At 45.2% G+C, this 18,160-nt stretch overlaps 1 protein-coding gene across 3 annotated transcripts in view; it reads left to right on the forward strand.

Moving 5' to 3' along the window:
- Positions 1–18,160, forward strand: part of ARHGAP6 (Rho GTPase activating protein 6) — a 340,043-nt gene that overhangs the window by 154,596 nt on the left and 167,287 nt on the right. The window contains exon 1 of one of the 3 annotated variants that reach the window (XM_054805746.1): positions 16,328–16,618. The exons of the other annotated variants lie outside the window; for them this stretch is intronic. Coding sequence (XP_054661721.1) covers positions 16,574–16,618 — 45 coding nt within the window. The 5' untranslated portion in view covers positions 16,328–16,573. Of the gene's footprint in view, positions 1–16,327; positions 16,619–18,160 lie in introns of those variants that run through there. 3 annotated transcript variants of the gene reach the window in all.

Consider the following 18,160-nt stretch of genomic DNA (forward strand, 5'->3'; position numbering starts at 1 on the left):
GCCTTTCTCCTTCCCGGTCGGTAAGTGCGCTCCGTGGGCTGTGGGTGCCAAAGCCGTCCGCAGACTCTATCCTGACTTTTCCTCTTCCCCGCTTCATATCTTCTGTGACCAGCTCTGCAACGCACTTGTAAAAGCTTTGCTGCTCCTAATTTGCCTTCTGTCATTCCCCAGCATGGAGCTTGCTCCAGGGAAGGCGCAGGGGCCGCCTGCCCTGTGGCCGTGCCTCTGTCACGGGGCTCAGGTGGGATTCGCAGGCAGGGATGATGTTTCTGATGGGTGTCTGTCAAACAGTGCTCCACCCTGCTTTACTTCTCCGTAATTATCACCGATAAATTCAGATGAAAGTCAGAAGAGCCATCCTGCAGAAGGTCTTGTTCTCTTAACACTAGTCGGTACATCAAAGGACCGTGTTTCCTGTTTATGCATTTAATGTAGGTATTTCCGAGCCAAGTCCACACTAATCCTCTGGCTCCGAGTTCAAGAAAGCATCCTTATTCAAGAGGACTCTTGAGCACCTGCTTTAATCTGAAGATCTGTTTTTTATGGCATCCTGGTTTCCAGAGTAAAAGGCAGGGTAATGTCCCGTGGAATGGGGGCTCGGGTGAACAGTAGTACCAAAAACTGTGACTCCATCCCTTCCAGCTTAGTGAAACCTAAAGGCCTCTTCTGCAGAGAAACGTGATCCATCTAAATCCGAATCTTGATGGAAAAGCTTAAACTAATAGATCAGGTGAAGTTTAAATCAAATCTGAAGTCTAAAATGCATTCATTTAAAAATTAATATTTCTTTTCAATATTTATTCCTATTTATTGTTTGAGTAAAAAATGCCATCTTTATTGATTTCATTTTTTCTCTTTGGCCCAAAAGCAACTGTCTTAGCAGCCACTGTATTTTTCTGCTTTGTATTGTTGTTTGAAGACATTCAGCTTTACGGATCTCTTTTTTTTCTTCCCTTTTCAGTCTTCATTTTGCGAGCCACTGTTTATAGAGGAGTTCAAAATTAGACCTTTGCTAGTGACATGATGATAATGCTAATGATAGTGCTGTGTTTTCCGCAAAGGGACTCATTGATTACAGATAAGGGGCCGAACTCCTGTGAGATGTAGGTAGCTGATACAAGAACTGGCATACTGGGTGAGACAAGAGGGTTTTCTATGGTAGGCCGGAACGATAATTAAAGAAACAGTAGTAGAATTGAGAAGTTAAGTAGAAGATGTAAGAAATGTTTTCCCATTCCTGATGGTTAGTGATTTAGGGTCTTCCTGAACTAGACGGTAACCTGAGTGATTTTGTTTAATAGCCACTGATGGCTGGGAACTTGTCCGTTTGGTTTTGGAACCCGTTTTCACTCCTGGCTGTCACAGCTGTGACAGTGAATTCCACAACAGAGTTAAGTATTGTCCAGAAAAATAGTTCCTAACACTGACAGGGCCTGTCCTTCTACAGAAATGGAATACAACAGGTAACGTAACCTCTGTTAGGGGTAATAAGCCCTGAACACAGGGGTTTAGTAGAGCATATGTACAGTAGCACAAAATGTTTAATTACTCCAGTTTAATTGCAGGCCACATAACCATCCATTCCTCCCGCCTCCCCTGCACCAGGTATAGCAGCTGAGTGACCTCAGGGGGAGTTGATCTGACAGAAGATTACTCCACCCGAAGGCTACTAATTTGCCTTCAGAGTAGCAGCCTTACCTACCGCACAGCCACTAAGCAAGGAGCACGCAGACGGACGTGAGGGAAGCAGAGGGATGCAGGACCACCACTCTGGCAGCAGCCCACCGCCGGACGGGTTAAGCCCATCGTGAGTCTGCACAGGGTCTCAGTGGCAGGAGTGTTTGAGAAGCGTAGAGCAGCAGGACAGCATATGGCATACACTGTTTGTCTAAGTTATCATATAGATACCATAGCTTTTCAAGGCTTTCTCATGAAGTGAAGAACCTGTTTGGTTTTTTGTAATCTACTAAAACAAATTCCACCCTCAGTGACACGGGGACAACAGCCACGTAAGTTTGAAGAGAACATAGTTTATTAACTGCAAGGAGAACGATGGGCTTGTTCCTATTGTGCTTGAGTAGGAGCAGCCTCGTAAATGTAGTTCTCCACTCTGTTTCCCTCACCTCACTTGGAAAAAAATCCCACCAACTATGCTACAAATGGTAGCTACAAGTTTTCCTCCTCTCTATTATTGCTCTTCAGATCTTAAATCAAGATTTTTCCATTACAACATGAGACATTAATGTACTGCTGCTTTGTATAATGCGCAGGGCTTATCTGCATATTGGCAGCGCCTTTATGTTCCAGCGCTGTAGGAAAGAAGTAAGAATTTACTTGCAGACGAAGCAACAGATACTGTCAAGTTCACTTAGGTATTTGGATTTGACTTCTGAATTTAAATCAAAAGAACATTGATTCACTTAATTTCCTTTGCTTTGTATACATCTCATATTATTTAATTACAACAGTACCAATTTTGCCATAATGGTATTGCTCATTTAATAAGATTCAACTGAAAATAAATGTGGAAGTTAAAACATGAAAAGAACTTGAGTCAGCTAAAAAAGCCTCGAAGCTCAGACCTTAAAGGATTGGTAGGTTCTAACAGAGATTTCTTTCTTATATCTATTTACAAAATTTAGTCTGATTTTTTAAAACTGAGGGAAGGGAACATCTGAGTCTCTTTTCCCCCACTTAAAAAGTCCGTAAAGCTTTATTAAGAAAATAAACAGAAAAGGCTCTGAGTAACACACGAGCTCCCGAGGAGTGCTGGGGTCCAGCTGCAGCCGAGGCTGAGGGACATTGGTGACTCCAGTTGTTTGTTTGCTGCAGACATGGAGTGCTATCCTCCCTTCTGCTGAGAGTCTCCCCTCATTTGTTTTCACTGGATTCCCACCAAAAATGGTAAAGTGTAGGTCTGTGTGTCATGACAGCCCTTGAGCAGCAGAACTGCCCACATTCTTCTTAGTGTCCGTCAAGTGGGCACCATGGTTTGTGCTCTGGTACCTCCTGCAGCATTTGTTGTGCTGCACCTGTGGGGGCATTACACACTTCACAATGCAAAGTGAAACACTCTGCTCGTTGGATGGTGTTTCAGAGGTGAATCCAGAGGAACTGATCAAAGGTCACGACAGAGGGACAGAGGGGGCAATATGGAAGGTTTTCTTGTGTGAAGTTCTGCCATGGCTTTCCATGCAGTTGAAATAATATGCCTGAGAGATGTCTTTTCCATCTGAGACCTTTAGCTGGACCTGAGATCATCTTAGAGGCAACAGATAGAGCTTTGAGAACCTGGAGGTGCGTAGCTTTCTCTGCCTTTAGTTCAGGAGCAGTTTTCCACAAGACAGCAGGAAGAATCCCATAGGTATAATTTCTGGGGGTCACAGCGAGATTCACCACACTGCCCTAAGGCTTTGTAAAGAATCATAGGGAAAAAAATAAAGTTAGACTTAGATTTAGACAAACATTTAGGCACGTACAGAGCTTTAAAAGTACGAACAGTCTTTGGACTACAACATACTTAAAGCTATGCGAGTAGTTAGCTGCTACCTTGAATCACAGCCATTGTCAGCAGCCCGTGATTAAATAAAGAGAAAGCACTTTGTATTGTACTTTGGATGTTTCACAATGGTTTTGAATTAACGTAACACAATACTGAGAGCATTCATTCACAATTCTGTAGGATAACTACAGCAGTCTAAAAATCATCCCATTTATCAGAGTAATCCAGATGGTAGACAGACATACACAGGCATCATCTTCTGGATCCCTCTAGGCTGATGGAACAGGTCACCGCAACCATCTGTTCATCACTGTGCTGTGCTGGTAGGTCTCAGAGGTACCAACAGACCAGGATGCGTGAGAGCTGGCTGTTTATGGTTCAAGCAAGAAATCAGTCAAATCTTCTCTGACTGTTGGTGTAAACCATTGAAGCTAGCCAAGATGTTTGTGCTTAAAATGAAGTGAGGAGCAGTATAAATTTTTTTCTCTCTGTGGACCCATGGGATCAGTAATTTCTGTTAGGACAGTGATGATTCACCCAGGGTCACAAGAGAACCTCTTGTGCTGGTACAGCTGGAAGCCTGAGGGAGCAGAGGAGCCTGTCACAGGCAGTTTTCAGCTATGACTTTGTTGTTTTGTGTCCATTGTTGGAGTGTTCATTTGCAGAACACCACCAAGGCCTGGGCACCAACAGCAGCAAAACACTGCTGCCTGCCTTCTCACAAGTACCAACAAAGAGTGAAAACCTACCTTTTCCATCTCAGACAACCTGTCTGGGTCTCTCCTCACTTGAACATCGCTCTCCTTGTCTTTGGGGATCTCTTGTGGGCTTGTAGCCAGTCTCTCCAGTCCTCGTGGGACAGTTCCTGTTCCCCAATTTCATCGTATGGCCAGCAGTGAAGCTGTGCAGGCACAGGGACTGGTCTGCATCCTTGGCTGTGAGCAGAGCTAAGCCAACAGGGATTGCTCAGGCAACATCGCTGGGTTGGCTGGGTCCCCAGCTGCATGTCCCATTTAGTGCCGTCCCAGAGAGGAGCAGTGGGAGCTCCTGGCACTGTCTCTTCATCTCTGTGAGCTGCTCCAACAGGCATGCCCCCTCGGGATTCACGGCTCTTGCTCCCACAAAGTGGACCATTTCCAGCTAATGATCAAGAAGTTTGATCATCCCTGTTGTATTGCCATATCCATTTCTCCATTCTTTATTTGCCAACGCTATCTTTTCTCATATCCCCTGTCACAGAAAGATTTTTTTTCCCATTTATGGGACGACACCTTTAGTTTGTTGTAAAGTGTAGCAAATTTAGTAACAAACCTTTACCTATAGTGAGTATACTGTATCATAATTTAGTGGGAAAACCTGAATTGCTTTGCAAATTTCAGCTTAGATACCAATGGTGGATGGAACAATGTTATTGATGAAACTGGAGGAGGGTCATTTTCCCATCTTGCTGCCAGGCTCACGTATACCTAAAGGGGAAGCTACAGATCCTTTGATGCCTGACTTTGATATCTGTCTTTGCGTACTTCAGTCTGAGTTTTATGAGTAAACTTTTACATAACATTTCATTGAAAGATCATAAATAGAGATCTTAAATAGCAGATACTGCTTGGGCTATCAATTTTACAAATTACAGCTTTAAGTACACTAAAAATTGTGGAACGCTTACTACAGACAGAGTGGTATCTTATATAAAGCTGTTACAGATGGTCATAGCAATTCTGAATGGAAAAGGAAATGAAATATATCTATTTGATCCCTGTAATCGCATCTACATCAAGACTTCAGCTACATGAGTAAAAACTTACACTTCCAAATTGATTTTGCAATACAGGTCCAACTTTCTATGAGATTTGAGTTAAAGTAGACACATAGGAAGGGGAAGGCATGAGGGCTGCTGGTTGTTAAGAAGGAGAAGGAAATAGCTGAAACCCCTGTTTCCTTTCCTCCAGCTGTGCCATCTAGCTGTTTCTAGCTCGGAGACCAGAGCAGCAGACCGTGAAGCAGAGTGGTAAAAGAAATGAAAGAGTTAAAGTGAGTTTGAGAGAAGCAAGGGCAGTGTAGATCTGTGGAAGGAAAATACTTCCCAAAATGGATCAAAAATAACAAATACAAAATGTACTGAATGAACTTTTGTTTTTGCTTAAGATTAACTTAAATTTTTAGAAGAGAAAAAAAGCCCGTTTCTCTAAACAACACGAACCCTGTGTATATTTACCTGAGGCTTATAGAAATAGCTCATATGACAAGTCTGGCTCCATAAACTCCGCCTAAGAAGCCTGGATCAGCAAAATTCGATCTGGAAGCTGTCTATAAATTTATGAAACCTGTCTGAGGTTTCTAAGTTAACTAATAAAGTCATCTTTTGTTTTTAAAAAGATATAACAGTTTTGTAAATTAATGCTGAAGCCCATGGAAATGGATTTTCAGCATTCAGTGCTGTAGCTAACTTTTAATTCTACTGATTAAGAAATGCTAACTCAAGACTGGACACATAAAGTGAAGGCTATTTGTAAATATGTTTAATTATTTTTTGATATCTTTTTGTCTTTTTACTCACTGGAGACTTTCAGCAGTTTCATGCTTCAAATAAATCTTAAGGAAGAAGTTAAAGCAAGCAGTCAGCTGCTCTAGGGCCGATCAAATAATGCTTTTCTGCATGTTTTACTAACAGATGAACAAGCGCTCCCATTTATAGAGCATACTACATGTTGACAGAGCGCATTACTTCATTTAGCCGTATTGGCAATTTGAGATCTTAACAAAACAATGCTGAGGTCGCTCTCATTCTGTACTGCCATCCTTGGAATGCGGCTTGGGTTTTCATTAACTCTGTCGCTACGAGGTACCACGGATGGAGGCAGATTTTATAGGGGGGGCAGTAATAAACATTAGAGAGCAGAAAGTTGTAAAGGTCCCGTGCAGATGAATTCTTTTGCCTTAACGCTCTCTGGTGTTCTCAGCATCTTGCGGGTACTTGGTCTAATTGGAGGTGAATGGGTGGATAGCTCGCACGGGCTTTGATACCTCCCAGCTGTTGTGTGGGGAGAAGTGGTCTCAAACTTCTGCAGCCAGTGAATATAAGCTTCCATATAAACAGTAAAAGTTTGGAGATTCAGCCCAGCGCTTGGCTCACAGCACTCTGGCTCTGCTGAGGAGCACAGTCGTGTACAGGACCACTTCCAAGATTTCCTCTCAACTTTTCAGTCAAGGGAGAAGGATGAAAAGGGGGAAAAAAGATCACGGCTGTGCTTCACTGCTGCATTATTCCTGCTTTCCCCTACACTGGCTTCATTGAAATCACCGGTATTATCAAGCTAGAGTAAAACTGTGGTGAAGCTTTCCAAGGCCTTTTCTGTACGTACATTTTTGTGAGTCTTACCAGGACAGTTAGAGCAATACAAGTCACTTGAGAAGAATTTAACTACAAAGGAACTGGGCGTCCTTAGTGCAGAAGGGGAGCAGGCTCACGAGGGATTCTTCAGGAATAGCTGCAGTGCTTTCAATTCATGGCTTACCTTTTCCCAAAACAATTGCCTGAGAATAGGCCAGCATTTTTATACAGCCTGGCCTTTCCCAAGCTATTTTGCCCAGGGGGATCTTCCCCTCCCAGATTAGCAGAAGTGTCATTGCTCAGCGCTGAGGCTATACCACCTCTGGATCCGGGAGGCTATGGGCTGTGCCCTGCCTTCACCTTCCTCCCACCCCTGCAACGGGAATAGCCCCAGTTTGGGATACACTGAAATAACTTCATCAAAGCTACAAGGGATTCAGTATACTTACGTCAGTAAAGGATCCTGCAGTTTAGAACAATACAGCTCTGCAAGCAGAGAAACTGTGCTTGGACGACGGTGCATGTCTTATATGAATCGTTTCAGGTTCCTGTTGCTTTTTTAAAATCACTTTCTCAACAGTGCTTGCACTCAGGGCTCCAGTTTCCAGGTAACAGGGAGCACCAGCCGCCCAAGCGCTGGGTGATTTAGCCTTTCACTGAATGCAACTGGAAGCAGTTGCGAGCACTAACATCATAACCCTTCAGTTAAACGCGGCTCTTTTGGCCTGAGGACTAATTTGTGAGAGTGAGATGGCATCTTTACGGCACAGCAGTCACGTCTGGTGCAACTGTCGTCACGACTGCTGCAGGAGAGAACAAAAGTGCAATAAATACACCTTTTGCTGTATGTTTACTGGGCTGTGCTTTCAGCAATGTGCACTGCTGAGTACCGAGTCAGTCCCTGAATCCTCTCAGGTAACGTAGTCATCCGTTTTGCCTGGACATATAAGACAGGCCTTCTTGCAAATCCCTTCCCCAAGCTCCAACCTGTGTGCATTTTGGTTTGTATTTTGGGAATGTGTGAGGGTTGAAACAGGCTGTGTCCGCAATGTCAGCTTCTACAGGTGGGCACACAAAGTCAGCGTTCTCCATTGGGTCTGGAAATGTATTCAGCAGATCCAATGTGCTGCCTGCCTTAGACTGCCATGTCCCAAACTCTTTCGACTCTGTTGTCTCTGTAGAGTAGGTCTTCAGTGACTACAATGGGGACCAAACCACCTAACTCATGCATAGGGACTGACATGTAGCTATCTGAATCTGAAGGTGAATACCACCTGGAACACTTGGACATGGTTGTTATCTTTCTCTTTTTGTTCCTCCCCCCCCGCCCCCACTACCTACTTTACGATATTTACAGGCTTAGGGTAAGAGTCATTCGGAGTGTTTAAGAGTCTGCATTTCCCCATCTCTCCTTTGAGTGCCGAAGTCAGTTCCCTTGTATTCTCTCTCACTTGTCATGACAGTGACATGAACTTTTATGCCCGAATCATTAGGTGATGGAAGTTTCTTACTAGAAAGCAAATCTACTTTGATGCTTCTGCAGCCTCGAGGTGAAAACAACGATGGACTTATAGCCAGGGAAAATGATGCTCAAATAGAAATCATTACCACTCAAAGTCCTCAGAACTCCATACAGTGAAATTGTAACCACACACTGAAACTGTAACCATACCTGTTCTTCAGAGCAAAAATGGACCGTGACCGTAAAATTGCTAGAGGACACTGTAAAAACACTCCTTGCTAACTCGGTGGACAGCCATATATACAAGTTTAAAATACCTCATGAGGAGCTCATAGTGTGAGGTTGTTGCATGTTATTCCATTTTATAACTGCAAAAGAAGAGATGTTTCAAAAGCCATTAATCACAGTAATGGGCAGAAATTTGCTGCAGTGGAAAAAGGCAATTTTCTGCCCTTCAAATATTTCATTTGCAACTCCTTGAATCCACTTCTAATCGATCCAAGAAAACTATCCCTGGGTTACAAGCAGGCTGCACGGAGACTCTGGGCTTACTTATGACTGTGAGAAAATCCTCCTGGGCTGTGCCGCAGCCCAAGCCCTGGGACTGACTCAGAGCATGTATCTTTGGCTAAGTCCATCCAGTGATTAAGACCAAGATCCAGTGATCCTGAAAATTCAGGCTTCCCATTTCTAATGCCAGGCTGCCTGGCGTAAGTGCTCTGCAGCGGGCTCCCGGCTGTCGGGCAGGCTGCCTGCCAGGGCTTGGCACCACCGGAGATGGCACGGACACACAGCTTGCCAGTGCCAAGACCTCAGGGCATCACAGGACTGTGGCAAATCCTAATTCCATAGTAATTCCCAGGCTGGCTTTCTGGCTTCCCAGGCTCGCTGCCCTGGGGCTGAGATGTACCCGGGATGCCACCCAGGGACTGTCACTCCCAGGGCAGTTCGCACAAGCGCTTCCCCAGGGCTCAGAGGAAAGGGGAATTTTTGTCGGGCTCATTGCTAAGAGCAACAGTGGTAGTACTCAAGCAGACTCGAGCAGACTCATGACTTGTCTTTTTCTGGCTCAGAAGAAGTACAAGAACTTACGGTTCACAAGAAGTTTTAAAATGTTGGCTTCAGACTCAATCGGATGAAAGTCAAATTTTGAAAAGCAAAGTTCCTTCTCAACTGGAACACTAGCTTTTCAACCAGCTCCAGTAAATGCTATGAATAATAATACCCTAACTCTTAATTTACGGTTGAAATCCAGAACAGAAGAACACAAGGTCCGTCTGCTTACATGATTCCAAAGTTACTGACGACTACAAAAACATGATGTTTGTAACCGCTTCACATATAGCCTGAAACCTATTAAACAATGACTTCATTTGAAGAGGTTTGTTACCATCATGAATATTATTATTGTTGTTGGTCACAAGAGGCTTGGTCTTGTTCCAGTCTTGAAATAATTACTTTTACACTGCAAAGCTGGTTTATGAATTACAACATTAAATCAAAATGTACAATAGTCACCTTACTTCTTGGGAGGTTTTATTGTGTAGTTATTACTCTGCACACTAAATGGATTTTAACAATCCCATACTATCCATGAAACAATTTTGAATAAACTTTAGGTTTGTGAAAGAACCCTTCCCCCCTCCTAAAGTCAAATATCCAGACGGTAAATTGAGATAGAAGCCTATGCTTCTATCCATTGTTGATAAGCATTCCTCTTTCCAGTCAGAGCGAGCAAATCATGCATCTGTAGCCGATTTGTTTCAAGTTAGTGGGGTTTTTTTATTTTTCTTATATAGCTGCAATTTCTGTAAAAGTCATATGTAATGAAAGAAAATTGTGCTTTTCTCCCTCTCCAGTTCTCGGAAGACATTTTAGGGAGGAGGATAATTGCTAGTGAGAGCTCAGCCCAGTAATGCAGTTTACAGTGAACGTGAGTTGCAAGGAGATAAACAAGGAAGGAAATACATGGAGATCTACCCACTTTCAGGAACTAGAAAAATCTTCCAGTGAATTGTTGTTTTCCCAGATGTGTATCATTTATAGAGATGAGGCTTCACTGAGATTTTTGGTTTGTATGCTTAAGCCCTTTAAGGTGTTTTGAAACTCTAAACTTGGGAGTTACCTTTGCCTCCATTTTTTTTGTTCATCTTTTTTCCTCCCTTTATTTTTTTCACCTCATTCCTGTCTGCCTTTTTAGCTTGTTCCATCAGCAACGAAAACCAAATATTAAAAAAACCCCAAACATAATTAAGCCTGAAACTGTCATTTACCTACACAGGAAGCAGTGAGTGGTCCCATTTATTTAAACTGCGTCCTTTGAGGAGAGAAAAAGATGGCAGGATAACTGTTAGTTTCTTCTGCAACTTTAAAACCCAAGTGAATTCTAGTGACCTACAGGGTAAATGCTAATTTTTATTAAAAAACTATTTTATGCTATGTGATAGGGTCATATTTTTGATTTCCAAGTTAGCGGTTTGGAGTTTTAGTTTAAAGATATTCTAGCAAATTTTCAGTGATGCTGGACATAGAGACCAATGTGCAAACATAAAGAATGAAGTAATTTAGCTTTCTAAAATGCATGTCTTTTAGATTAAATTTCTTTGCCAAGCTCTTTATAAGTGACAGTGCAGTAACAGTAATGTGCACAATCACATACAGAACATCACATAGTGGCCTATAAATTAAACAGCGTAGTGATTTATTGGATGAAAAAAATGAGGAATATGGTACCTCGCCTTAAATACCTGAGTGAAATTCTGGTGTCATAGCAGTGCTAACACACTCCTGGATGCGTGCTAATGCACTTTCATCAGGGAGGAAGTTTTGCTTGTGATTTCTCCACGAGTTGTCCGTTTCTTATGCCGAGTGCTCACCAGAAGAGCTGATTTTGGCCCCAGGGCACGTTGTCTTGAGTCTCACCTTCCCCTGGGGCTACTCTTGCATTGCTGCTGCTCCGTCCCAAGTGGTGCTGGCTCAGGCAGCAGCAGCTCCGGCTGACCACAGGCGGAGGGCATGGGGAAGGGTGGAGGGGAAGGTCCTCCTCTAGACAGTTTACAAGTTCGAGTTAGTAATCTGGAGTCCGGTTTCCTCTCTTGGGCTTCACAGAGTTGGACAGTGCGGGAGTGTTACGTGGGTGTGCAGCAGGGTGCAGTTCCTCTCAGCTTGCACCACCTGGTGCAAGCACAAGATGGGTGTTTGTGTTTGGGGAACACAGGCTGCTTTGTATCTGCTCCTGAGGAATAAAGCGCTAGCTTCCTCTCTGCCGGTATGAGTAACTCTTGGGCAACTGCTCCTTGAGACCTGTAACACTGCCATGCTCTTGTGGGGCGTTAGATCTCGTATAAAGGGGTTTCAGACATCTAGGAAATTACAGCGATCGAGTTCTTTTTAAATAGGATTTCTTTTGTCTAAGAAGATTTATGTCACTGTTGTGGAAAAGCATCTCCACGAGTGAGACGGCACTTCGTTCTTCGTGGGCATTAAGTACTATTTTCCTTAGTTCTGTTACAAGCTGGTGAGAAACTATCAACATATTTTGATAGGTAGCAAATAAATACTTTTTAAAAAAAAGTTAGTTCTGAACAAAGGATTTTTGCAGTGTGTTATCCCTAAATTCTGATTCCTTAGTTTCTAGGTTTTGTTTGTAGAGCTTCATGCATTTGATTTACTTGTCTGTCATCTTTTCTCTCTCTTCTTTTTGGGAAGTAGACTTAAACTGTAACTTGTAATGACCGAATGAACATTTATTTGGCCAGGATAAGAAAAGTGCTAATTCCCCGAGGAAGAAGTGTGCTGCCAGTATCACTCTTGGCCCTGGCTCAGCAGCCGCAGAGGCAAGTCTCTTCCAGATTTGGAGTTAGCGCTCTGCGGAAACTGCATTCATGGGCTGTTAGAAAGGTCAAACAAAACAAGACCCTCATGCTTGCTCAAAGCTTTTTCACCTGAAGATGTCAACTGTTTTTTCACCTGATAAGTACGGTAGCCCCTGCTTTCCAGAATGAAGAGAATCAAGACACTGAAACTGTTAAGGACTTTTCAAAGTGAGCTTTAAAAGCTGATCCCATAGCTCGGCTCCCAGGTGGGCTTCCTCTCACTTAACTGCAGATGCCCGAAGGGCGGCTGTCTGAACTAATTGGCATGGACTCCCAGTGGAGTGATGCAGGCACTTCAATTTATGTCATCTATTTTGGATGTCGACTGGGAATGACATAAATTGTCCACCAGATGTGTCTGTTCCTTCCCATGATCTAGGGGAGCCTACGGTGATAAGCCAAGATGGAGATTGTAGATGTTTACTTTTAGGTGAGACAAATCCATTACTGTCGGAAGGACCAAGCTGGCTTCCCTCCCATAACAGGGTGGATTTGGAAATTTTTTCCTACTTCATCTGATGTGACATCAGACAGCTTGAGTCACTAGTTCCAGGAGTTGTGGCAGAGAAGTAGAGAAGTTACTTCTTCCCAACTTCATAATTGTGTGCTGTTTGCAAGTGTATAGCTAGTTTCCTTTGTTTAAGAGCAATTACTCTTGAGAAAGCACTCAGTTCATAGACTAATACTGGAAAAACAAAACCTGGCTTCATTAATGATCAGCACAGTAAAATTCAATTACCTACTCATTTCCCAGCTGCTGTGTTGGAAGCAACTAAATTTCAGCTGAAATGTTGTTTGTTGTTCTTTGCTGTTGTCAACAACAAATGATAAATAGGAGAAGAGTGAAGGTTTTATTTTAATCTACATTTGCAGGTATAAAGCATACATTACAGCCTCTTAAAGCAGTGTAAGGAGCAACCACAATAGGAATCAGGGAAAGCATTAAAAAAAATGCAAGGAAGCAGTACCTCATACAATAGACATGATTTAAAGTTAATTACTGAAAAATTTCCAGTTTGTATTGTTTTTTTTCTTGATTGAGCAGCCTTGGAGTAAATGTGCAGGAAATGAACTGCTATGCTTTGCATCACCTGTTAAGAGAAGCTGACCTGGAAGGTTTACACTTCCCAAAGTGAGCTGCGTGCATTCCTTGGGTACCCATTACCAGGTGAATAAAGAAGGAAGGAAATTTAGAAGGAATACCGAGGAGGAATCATAAATGAACGTGAATAAGGAAGGAATGTGAAAGGGGAAAAGGTAATCAGAACTGCTATGAAAGATCTGTATGTTAATCCTAGTCGCTAAGTGGCTTAAAAGAGGGATGGCTGATAGCAAGCAACTGAGTAGTACAGATCCATCAGTTACTGCTCGTTGCAGACCAGGAGTGTGCTCCAAATCCAGTGCAATTTGAAGTCAGATAAGACTCTTTGGCCACCATAATATGAGTGAGCTTTCTAGTCACAGTCACAATAACTTGCTTTGAAAATCCAGAAAGCTTTTGTTTTAAGGTCTGGCCTTTGAAAATGCATTCTATAATTAGCAACTAGTTTTAAATTTTGTTACTAGGTACACAAAAATCTTGAACTTCACTATTAAATTTCTGATAGCTGCAGCTTACCAGATCGTTTCAGATTTTATAAATGAAAATACTTAAAAAATCTTTTTTCCCTGTTTTTTCTGTGGACAGAAAAAACGCACATCTAGTAAACTTGCATTTTTCTGGGTTGACACCCCCGCTCCCAAACTGTTAAGTTTTTGCCCATAACTCTTTCCTTGCCATCGTGAAAAGTTCTACTACTTTCTGTGCTTGCGTATTCTTTATTTTCAATCTTAGCTGCACCAATATTGCCCAGGTATCTGCTGCTGTTGCACAGGTGTCTCCATGCACGCTCTTCTTCTGCCCCCGGTACCCTGCTCCCAACGAGACAACCTCCCGCTTTCCTTTGTGCCAGCTCTGGCACTCATCTCCTCCCTCGGAGAGCTGATTCAGCCTGCTAAATGGGAAGAAAACTGCACGCTCCATTTGCTGTATTGGTTTGTGACAAGCAGGGAGGCAGAGGGAAGGGAGGTGGTGGTAGCATGCGGCTGGGGGGGTGGGCGCGAAGAGGGTTCCAGGAGCCGGACTCCCCTTTCTGGTGGCAATGAATTGCTGGGTCAAACGAGTTCAACTTGCAAAACTTCACCTTCCCCTCTCCAGGGAATGCTCCCTCTGGGGCATTCCTCACCTTCCTGGCTTTATGGTTTTCTCCCTTTTCCCTTGCTTCCTCCAAGTTTTGCATCTCTCGCCACTCTTTTCCTTCTGTACCTTCTAGTTGGGGGTTTCTGGGCTCCTCCATACTATTCTTTTCACTTTGGGGTGTTTATTGAAACATGCCTACCCCCCCAATGTTTTAATCCTGATGTTTAGCATTTCCTTTTGCATTGACTATTGTCAGAAGATACGGCTAAAAAGAAGATGGTGATGCTACAGAGCTTGAGGGTAGAAATACCTCTCCCCATTCTTGTTCGCCTGCTTTCTGTTGTTTTCTGTGGTCAAATGCTATACCTGCAGAGCAGAGGGAAAACTACGTTTGGAGTCAGAGTGTATGATATATGCAGAGTTCTCAGGTTGAAACCATCTCCTCGAAATAAATAAAAAGCAGAACTTCAGAAGGGAAAATCAGGCACTGAGATACTCTTTTTTTTTTTTTTTAAGTAACTTTTTTTTCCTCTGCCTGCTTGGAGATCTTGCTGATTTGCAATGTCAGGTTTCTTTCTGTTGGGTGCTGCTTTCCAATAGATGCTCTGCAACTGCTCAAATATCTACTCTGCCTCATTTTCCAGGAAGGGGAGTAGCACAGATTGTTCACCCGAGAGACAAAAATGGACTTTATGGGTAAATGCAGATACTGTATTCTTTGTCCATGCCAAGTTAACTGAAATTACCTCCCTGTCTATGGGAACTCTTAAAGATTATTTCCTCTGCAATAGGAATTAAGATTCATGCAAGATCTGTAACTGGAAGCTCGTTGGGTACAGTACATCATCATCAGAGCATGTAAAAACTTTGGCTCAACTGATTTATCTTTCCAGCATGTATTTTGAGTTATTTTACAAATTGTTTCCCCCCAAAACCCTTTTCTTTTTCCCCGGAAGAACTATGTTACCTTTGTTTATAGATAATGTAATGTGCTGGTAACACGTTTGCCTAGATTGTAGGTCGGAAACAGTAAAACTCATTAATTTCATGTATGTCATGCAGCACTAGAATAAGGCCGCTTCCTCAGAGAACAACTGAGAGTAACTGGGGGAGTTACTGTGCCAACAAAGATTTGTGAAAAGCATTGAAAAATGATTAAACAGATGGAAGAGGGCTCAGGAAATCACCTAGCCTGGCCCTAGCCTCACTCTGCTGAGGTCATGCCTCACTGAGGGACGTTTATCTATTTTAAAACACTTCCATTGATGGAGATGCCATAGTCTTCCCAGGCAAGTCACACAGAAGTCACTACTAATTATAACGCAGCAGAACGCAATTTTCCTTCAGAATTTGGTTCATCAGTTTGTGTAAATACACATTTGTAAAATAGCGAATAGGCCGTGAAACACCGTTTCATTTTTAAAAGCTTAAGCATTCAAGAATCGTGAGCCACTGCCCCCAAATCACGTATTATAAAAATATGTATTAGAAAATTAGTTTTATTTGTTCCTCTCTCCTTAACCTTTAGGTCCTCCCTTGCAGGACCGGGGCCGCCCCGTCGAGCTCCAGGTGCTGCGAGGGGCCGGCGCGGCTTGGTGGGATGCTTTGCCCTGGGGATGAGGGACGGGACCGCTGGAGCCGCCGCTCCCGGGGCCGTGGCTTAGCGCCTCCACGGGACACCTCGCCCGGCGGGCCGTGAGCCGGCGTCGGGACGGTCCGAGCCGGGCACGGAGCCCCCCGTCCCGGCGCCGCCCTGCCCCTGCCCCTGCCCCTTCCTCTCCTCCCCTCAGCGCTCCGGGAGCCCCGTCCCGCGGCAGCGTTGCCTCCGCCACGATCGGCCCGCAGGTGCGGCAGGGCTGCGCGCCGCGGGGGGAGGCGGGCGGGCGGGCGAGAGACCGGCCCCGCCGCGGGGGGAGTCACCGGCGCTGGGCGGGAGGACTGAAACCGCCGCCCCTCCAGCGGCGCGGGGGAGCGCCGGCGCCTCTTCCTCCTGCTACCGCCCCGCTCCGCCGAGGGGCTGCCGGCTCCCGGGGTGGGGACGGTCGGGGGCGGGGTGGAGGCAAGTTGCGAGGAGGGGCGCCGGGAGACGGGGCAGGAGGCTGCCGGGCCGGAGCCCCACGCTGCCGCCTCCGTCGTCTGAGGGCAGAGCAGCGCTCAGCGCCGCTGCAGCCGCCACCGCCGCCGCGCCGTGTGGAGGGAGCGGCCCCTCCGCCCGCCCGCGCCCATGGGGGACTCGGTGTTCAGCGAGAAGCTGGCGCTGCGCTACGCGGTGAGTGCCGGGGCCGACGGGGCGGGAAGGGGCCGCGGGGCTGCGCGGGACGGGGGTTCGGGCGGCGGGGTCGTGGGGGACGCTGCGCCCACGTGTGCCGGGGGCTGCGTGCGTCCGTCCGTCCGTCCGTCTGTCCGTCCGTGCGCGCGGGGTGAGCAGCGGGTCTGGGGAAGGCTGGTGGCAATCCTGCCCCGCCGGGGACCCCCCCCGCCCCGCCGCGATGGGCACAGCCTCGGCGTGCATGGCGGGGCGCTGAGCTTCCCTCCGCTTTCCCGTGTGGGAGTTTGCACTTTGCAGGAGATGCTATGAAAATATCTATATGTTTTTACAATCTTAATAAAAAAGAGCGGGGTGAGATCCCAGCCGCGGGGAAGCTGGGCTGCAGCCCGCCCAAAGCGTGGGGGTGCAGCTGCTGCCCGGGGGCAGTGGGGGGGAGCAGAGGCGCCCTTGCCTGGGGAGGCGCGTTGGAGCGGTCCCGAGAGCCGGGTCCGGCTCCGCGTCCTGCGCTGGTCTCCGCTCGCAGCAGCGGCCCGAGGGGTGAACCCCCCGCGGCGGGAGTGCTCTCGGTGACTGGTTCCGGCACCGCTCCCGCCGCATTTGAGATAATAACACCATATTTAATTATTTCCTTCACAAGAGCTTGTGCTGTTGAGAAGCCACTTCCTTTCTACCGGCCTTATTAGGAGCATTTTCGCGGTTGCTCGGGCAGGAGGAAAAAAAAAAAGAAAAAAAGCCGCATAGAAACAACCAGCTGCCTCCTCTCCTGAAGTCATAAATAAATGCTAGCACGAGTAACAGCGTGCGAGGTCGGATGCTGCTCTCGTTTACACTCGTGTAAATAATAAATAATTTTATTGCCGTTGATAAAGTTAGGTGGGAATTTGTCAGTCAGAGCAGGCTTGCTTTTCTGGTCCTGGTGAGCAGTACGGCTGCTGGCACTGCCCGGTGGGTTGATAGGTGTGTCACCTATGGAGTGCACTGCAGTGTGCTTTTCTCACTCGGGTCACTTTGATTCCTTCAGTGTTAGCCGTTAAATTAAGTTTCTTTTTATGCCTTTTTAAAAAAATCTTCTGCAAACAGTTTAGAGTAGTTGTTGCTGGGTGGGGTTTTTTTTTGGGGGGGGGGGGTGTAACATCTGCCTTTGTAAATTCTTCCATATTCGCTCACCTGCAGGTATTACTCAGTACATTGAGCTACTATAGTAACACTATAGCTTTAGAGGCAACGGCACATTGTCTAAAACAGTCATATAGAAGCAAATAACTTTTGTGTATGAGTAGCGATAGTGATTTCTCCGGAAAACTAATTATCATGCATCAAATGAATTGGAATCTCTTCTTTTAATGGAGTAATTGCCCAGTTCATATTTAGACACATAGGAGACCAGTCATGTCACATGCTAGGTCCATGAAACTTTTATTACTTCCTCTGATTGTGCTTGTCAGTCTCCCGTTAACTACTGGTTACAAACACATTATTGTTTCTGTCAATTGGGTATCAGTCCATTTTCTTGCCCGCAGCCAGCAGCAGATAGTGCATTAA

This window comes from Grus americana, chromosome 1 (genome assembly GCF_028858705.1).
Source record: "Grus americana isolate bGruAme1 chromosome 1, bGruAme1.mat, whole genome shotgun sequence".
Taxonomy (NCBI): Eukaryota; Metazoa; Chordata; class Aves; order Gruiformes; family Gruidae; genus Grus; species Grus americana.